The sequence below is a fragment of the Dendroctonus ponderosae genome, unplaced genomic scaffold, assembly GCF_020466585.1.
Source record: "Dendroctonus ponderosae isolate FM_Combo_2020 unplaced genomic scaffold, Dpon_F_20191213v2 Dpon_F_20191213_2, whole genome shotgun sequence".
Classification (NCBI taxonomy): Eukaryota; Metazoa; Arthropoda; class Insecta; order Coleoptera; family Curculionidae; genus Dendroctonus; species Dendroctonus ponderosae.
In genome coordinates this window covers 17,020,729-17,028,134 of record NW_026018165.1, presented here as the reverse complement: position 1 = coordinate 17,028,134, position 7,406 = coordinate 17,020,729, and the positions used below count along the sequence as shown (strand labels likewise).

General features: G+C 35.1%; 1 protein-coding gene across 1 annotated transcript in view; it reads right to left on the bottom strand.

Moving 5' to 3' along the window:
- The window catches only part of LOC109536712 (extracellular serine/threonine protein CG31145), a gene marked incomplete in the record, with an annotated part of 77,897 nt that overhangs the window by 50,376 nt on the left and 20,115 nt on the right, over positions 1-7,406 (bottom strand). The window contains 2 exon segments of the mRNA XM_048663578.1: positions 2,740-2,818; positions 5,852-5,976. Coding sequence (XP_048519535.1) covers positions 2,740-2,818; positions 5,852-5,976 — 204 coding nt within the window.

Below are 7,406 nucleotides of genomic sequence, written 5' to 3'. Positions count from 1 at the left end.
CGGGAAGACGCAGTAATAAAAACAAAAATACGCTTTTGAAAACACTTTGGAACTGTATTTTTGCTTGGTTAAAAACACTAATAAATCCCGGAATGTTTGCATCAAATGAATATCCAGATCACGTTTGGTTAGCATGAGGAACATCACAGTTGAAAATAGCAACAGTTTATTACCCCAATTTCCGTAGGAATTGTTAATAATGGACCCTAAATAAAACAACAAAATTAAACACATCATAACCACGTTGAAATTTAAATTACAATCGCTATTCAGGGTGCATTTATTGTCCCGATATTGACCACAACGCACGATAAAATCACGTTATTGACATTTTATGATTTCCACCGGAAAATAAATATGTTATTATTATGGCTTTTTTTTCATTTCCAATTAAAGTCGAACGGTAGTCGGGAAAATTTATTGTATTTTGTAAATGATTACCGCCATTAGGGTTTATGATCAATCGTTTTCGGAGTACTTATTAATTAGTCATTTTATTCTGGAAAATAGCAGCTAAAAATGAACAGTTTTTGTGAATTGTTTGTACATTTTTTGGCTACAACTGTTTTTACCCAAGATTTGCATTAAAATTTCAAAACTGTTTTTAAAAGCATCGCATGGAGTTTTCCGGGCTTATAACCAATGGAATCGTTCCGAGACGCTAGTTTGCTCACATCGCGAACATTGTTAAAGTTATCAACCAATACTTTAACCGGGGGTGAGAGCCTTAATAGTCTGAGTTCTAGTAAGCGCAAAAAATGTAAATGTTCAGACAAATTTTAAAAAATCCCACAAACAGCAAATTAATTACAGCAATGTCCGGATTATTCATTTTATTCATTTATTGGCCAAGCCACATTGCAACGTGAAACATTTAAGTTTCCTAATTGCTAATTAATCCAACAAACAAGCAGTTACACATGATTGATTGGAAGTCGACATTCAACCCGATGGTCTGAATGTTGTAAATCATTGGACTGGCATTTAAGTTCATGTCTGAACGTTTTCAAATTCGGTTCTATTAGAGCTGAGTTTGATTCAGTTGAGTACAAAAATACCACCACACAATGTTTAGGTCAGTTGATTTTTTTAACGTTCCTGAAAGTTCTTCTTCCAGTGTTAAAAAAGGTAATATTTTTATTGAAACAGCTGAGTTTTTCGGGCTTTTACTCCGCCCTGGAAAATAAGTTCTTCCTGATGTTTCGCAAGCACGAGCAACTTGCATCTTCAGAGGTGGTTTGCTTGGCTCAGCAAATATCTCACCAGTTTCAAAAAAGATGCGGCTCAAGAAGAGACTAGACAGTTTCAAGCAATGTCCGCGAACGCTTAACATTTCCCTTATTTATTCTTCACCTTATCTGAGATGTCTTCCCATCAGTTCATTAGTTTAATTTTTTAATTAAATGAGTTAAAATTCACTGATTAAACAGTTATGTCGGTATTACTTTGCTTCTTTTACATTGCCAAAAAACTTTCCTTTATGCCCGAGTAGACGATTTGGTCCTAGCCGGAATATTTTTAATTAACACTGCTTATTTTATGAAAACATCGATTTTTTTGTAGGAAACCGTTTGTGATATATTATTGATCAGTTTATTTATAGAAAGGTAAAAATTAGGCCAAATTAAATACAATTAGGAAAATGGCAGTATCCTCAAATAGTCATAGAATAACATTGAAAACTGGCAACCGAAAAGACAATTTTTCAAACACATTATATCTTTTCTAAAGGCTGTAAGCGTCTGTCATTTGTCCAGTTTAAACTCTAATTTAAATATAATTCTAGGTAAAATTCATTATATTTTACACCGATTTTGGAAAACATATTTTCAACAAGCAAACGGAAAACTCATCTTAATTAACATTGTTAAGCACTCCCGAGATACGTTGATTGTTTGTCTAGTTTCAAACAAACAATATCGACCATTAAATGGCATTTTCTCAACTGTACATTTGAAATTGCCTTACGCCTGATTGGTTCCCTACAGAAAACACAGGCCGTATTTATTTTATCCACTCAGTTTTATTATTGTTTTCCTGCTTTGGCAGTTTCCTAAACAACCGAAGCTATTTCTTCGAGTATCAAAGAATAGTAAAATTTTCATAACAAATGTTTCGGTATTCCGCGGGGATCGTTTGACAAAATTGTCACACTAGAACGATGCATGTTTCGCATTTATTTGGCCAATAAAAGAATGCATATTCGCCGAGCTATTTGAACACGAAGGTGTATCAAACCGCAATAAAACACTCCTATACACCATATAACTTTTCTCATTCGGTTGCGGTAAAAAGGACAACATAAGGCGAACTGTGATTGATGTGGTTGTTTTGAACGTAATGTTTTGATTAAGCCGCATGCACTTAACGAGCTGATACTATCAACGTGACAAGTTTCAAAATATTACACCAATCAGGGAGCAATATTTCTTCATTTAATTCATAAACTCACCATAACAACCAATTAGAGACTTGTTTAGAAGCGTTTTAAACAGCAACTGAAAAAACCACTAAACTGGCAACGCAAATTAACGCTTCAATCTCCAGTAGCGAATGACTGAAGTTGCACCTGCAAATTAAGCCAACTGCTGCTTTTCCGCTCAAAAGAAAAGATAACTTAGTCGGCTAAAAAACACATTTTGCTAAATCCTCAAACAGCTGCTAGTTCCAGTACAATCCTAATCAATATTTGATTGAAATCGGCTCAGTTTCAGTAGGAGGTAAATTTATTACACTCACCTCATCGGCTTGAACAGCGCCTGCAAATCATTCGGGTAATCAATGACCAGCTTCAGCTGCGTTCCTCCGGATTTCTGAGCTGAAACAGATCAAACAAGTTTGGAAAAAGTTCAGGGAAACTCCGTTTAATGTTATTTCGCGTTTAATTTACATTTTTTCTTTTACATAATTTCTTCTCGACTAAACGTCGGTAAAGTGCGAGATATTTACAAGACTCGAGCTGAGTCTGGATTTCTTATCACATTCAAGCGCAAAAATATTTAAAAAATTGATGCTGTTCAAACACTTGCCAGAAAACCGAGAGCAATTTCAATAAACAGCTAACGCATGCAAAAAAATGGCATCAATCTGCATTAAATACCCATCAATTTTTGCTATAAAAATATCATAAAAATTGCGACATAATTTTCATATTAAGAACCGCGCTATATTCAATGCTTTTCAATTTTATCCACCGTCAGCCATGTGAGTCAACCTCCCTTCGTTATTACTTTCTACCGAAAAAATCCCTGATTCCCACGCAAACAAAACCTCCCGTTATTCCATCTGGATTCGCTGTTCTTTCGCTTTTAATTTTATGAGACGTTGCGTTTTTCAAATTTTCAGCCTGATGGCCACCAGAAGGGTCTCTTGTGCAAGACGATGAACATTTTTGCATATCGTTCCACTCTACAGTGATTGTAATTGTATTGAAGTACAACCTGTTTTAGATAATACTGGGCAAATTTCAAATGCCGAAAAATCAGGTAAATTGGATTGCAAATCGAAAATCAATCAATGGATAAAAATCAGTAATTGCCACTGTGATACGTAGCGAAGTCACTCAATATGAGCCTTTGAATAACGATCGCAAAAACGTTAATTTGTTTTTCTTCAAACCTAACGAACCGGAGTTCGGGCGATACCAATAAAAGAAAAACTCAGACAATTTTATTGCGGTGTTTCGCCGGAAACTCGCACAAAGCAAGACAAAAATATTATTCGTTTAGCTCAATCCAGTGCTAAAAAGCGTATTCCATACAACACAAAGCGCGAATTCTTGCTTTCCATTTATCATTTAACCGTTTTATCTGCTTTTGGCAAAACAAATTGGTAGCCCATCTAGTCAGTGATTTGCATACGGAATTGTAAATGAAATTTCCTTTGAACTTGAGAAATGCCTCAATCTTGGAATATTTCAGCTACATCGAATACCATTCATATAAAGTGAAGCTATCGCCAATTGTACAAACAAGCAGACATAGAATCATTTAAAGTGTGCAACTTTAGTCGATTTGTGCGTGTTCTTTTAATTTTATTGCCAAATAAGTGTGTATTTTGCAGTAACCCCAGCTAATAAATTAAAACTGCTCATAAAGATTAAGCACGTGCTTTCAGCTTTTAAATGTTTTGTTAAGCTCGAGGGGCAGATTTCTCACGGAAATTTTCAAAGTGGTTAGAGTGTTTTAAAGACATTGACGCTCCAAGAAAAGGAAATTTGGAATTTATATACAGTGTGGCTCAAAAACTGGACAAACATTAATATCTATTTATTTGGAATTAGTTGGTAAAAAAACGAAAGATTAGTGGAAATGAAACCGCCGGCAAAGTATCTACAATAAGAAATTTCACTCGCGTGTTTCGCCTGATAACGAATTCAATTTGCCATTTTCAAAGCAGCTTTAAAAGTTTCAACCGTCTTGAATTTTATCGAAGCTTAACTTTATGATGAATGCGAATTTTGAACCCGCAGTATCGCGAAACAGCAGCAAACTTAGTTTCAAATGACTTTTCTTGTAATTCTCACTTAACGCCATTTTTGCCTATTCTGAAGTGCTCCAGTCAAAAGGGTGTTGGGGGTGCAAAATACTTCATTGGCCCAAATTTCGAACTTTCGCCGAATACACGCTTTGAAGAAGGAACGCGAAATGAAACAAAGCATCGAACATAATGATGCAATTAAAAACCAATATCGAAGACGTCCCGCATACCATTTAGCACCATAAATCTAATTTAAATTAAACCTTTCTGATTTTCCATTAACTAAATAAAATAAAATTACATTTGCGGGCGTGTATTCACACCCGCATTCACTGTGTAATAACAAAAGTTATGCCGCTGGATCATCAATCAAAAAAACGTCACGTACCACAGTGAAAAATTATTTTTAACGACCAGGAATTATTTGTAAAGCCGATCAAGAAATATCGAAAGCTTTGCAGCTCGACGCCTGTTATATAATTCATCAAATTCACACTAAAAGTAAATTGTGACCCTGTTTTAGGTAGCGATCGATTAATGATTTTTGTAGGCCGCTTCAACTAGCACAAAATAGATTTAAATCGGATCAAACGAGGGAAAAGTTTCCATCAATTGGTAAATATTTGTTTATTTATTACAGGATATTACATGTTTATCGTTTAGCGACAGCAGCGTCTACAGGGGAGTTAATAACGCGCAAAGTTTCTGTATGTTCCTATGCAAAATAATAGGCAGAATTGTGGTTGGGGAATTTTTGCGCAAAGAAACATTAATTTTTACAGCCTATAGATGACAAAAAAAACTTCCATTGGTTCGGCAGGTGCAGAGAAAGAAGGATAACCTGAATCCCAAGAAAAGTAGTTTCTTTTTGCGGATATATCAAGATGATCGTCAGTCCCTTAAGATTTATAATTGAAAAGCGCGACGCCGTCTATTCATCACAGACGCCCGTCGCAACGTCACGAGGGGATTAGATGAGTGCGAAGCGAATTCTATCGGCACGGCCTAAACGAGCTTTAATAAAGCTTCCATCGTCCCGAAATTAAATCCCGGTTTTTAATTGCTGATAAATCGCAGAAATGCCCTAATTAGGAACAGTTTTCTAAAGCAAGCGCAACTTTATATCCGACCTCATGTTGGACGGGGAAGATTTTCTAACTTGCGCTTAAGACAGAAATCGAATTTATTTTTCCCTTTTCTCAACTAACATGTAAGCTAGATATTTATTTTAAAAGCGGTCTTAAAAGGCCGCAATTCCAAACTTTGAGGAATGAAATGTAGACAAGTCCACCAAAGCTCTTGGACTAAGCGCAAGAACAAAGATATCAAACATATTTTATAACTTTGTTGCTGATTTTACTGGAAAACTTACCAACATGCAGCACAGTTTCGGTTTGCATCTGCCTCAAAAGTTCATCAACCAGCGGACAATCTTTCGAGTAGAGCTCATGTTGGGATATTTGCATGTGGAACTTTTCCAATGTGGTTGCATTTTTCCTGAAACAAATTCACCGATTAGTGCCAGTCGGAAACTCGAAAAGTTAATTAAACCTGCGAAAAATCGCAAACATTTAGCTCAGTCCAAGCGATTTGTATTCGGACGCTCTAAATTTATTAACTTCTTGTCTCTAGTGGATCACGATTAATCGGACCATCTCCATCAAAGCCTGGACAGGCAGCAGACATTTCCAGTGTTTGAAGCCAAATCGTCCTGTTATCGGCTCGTTATGATTGATGATAAGTTTGTGTTTGCACGGTCTTAACTATTTCCATTTTTCACATTTTAATTAGTTAGAAATCATCCTTGGTGCAAATAAAATCGCTTGCATAAAACACTTTATCTGATATTTAATTTAGTTTTTATATAGTGTATTGAGAAAGTTGAGGAAATGCAGACTTTCTGACATTTTGCTCAGGCTTTTTTCAGTTGAAAATTAATTTTAAACAGTTTCTCAATTTATTTTCTGTTAATGCTTTTGGGCATTAACAGTTGAGATTTATTCCCGTTGCCAGTTTTGCTGTTTGCACGTTTGAAGAACTTGTTCTCTTGCCCTCATGTCCTCTACGATAAGCTTAACACTATTTTAAGACGTGAATGAGCCAAAATAAATGAATAATCCATTTACTATGTTAACTTACATACACAGCGGGTTTGGAAATTGGTGTCCAAAAATTTAATATGGACTTTCGAATGGAATTTGTCCTAAAATTTGCATATTTTTCTCATATAAAATTTAAAGGAAACATGCAAATAAGCAATGGTTTGTAAAGAAGTTGACTAGTAAATGGCTCATAGATAAAAGCATAACTAAGTTCAAAACGACCCAAATACAGAGTGGTCCTCAATTAATGTGACAAAATTAATATTTTTTACCTAAAAATATTGCTTTTAGTCAATTTAGTCTTGTCCGAAAGTTAATAGCTTCCAAGAGAAGATCTTCAAAGAGAAATTAAAATTTTCGGTTTTTTTTCTTAACCAATTTTTCTATTACTTAGCTTGCTAGAGCGCTGGCTGCAATACTCTGGAGCCATTTAAAACCTCAGAAAATTTTTGGATTTTCAGATTTACCTATTTTGTTGGCAATATCTCGTTCTTCGATATTTCCTGAGCAAAAATCTTTACTTCGTTCAAGTCGATATCTCTTCGCTTCCGCTATACAAAAAAAAATTCCGTTCCATTTGCGAGAATAAATGTATTGAAGTCAGACAAGTTCAGCTTGAACAATTATTATGCGATAACAACTTTCAAATATTTTCATGAGTTGTTCAAAGACTGGTTCAAAATTGTTCTGAGCGTGGCAAAATAAATACTGTTTGCGTTGTTAAGTATTATTTTGTAGATAAGTTCTATATTGTTGAGGCGGATTCTTTTTTTTAAACTACTTTTTTTGGGGTATTTCGCCTCAAAAATTTTTGTCTTTAAAAAA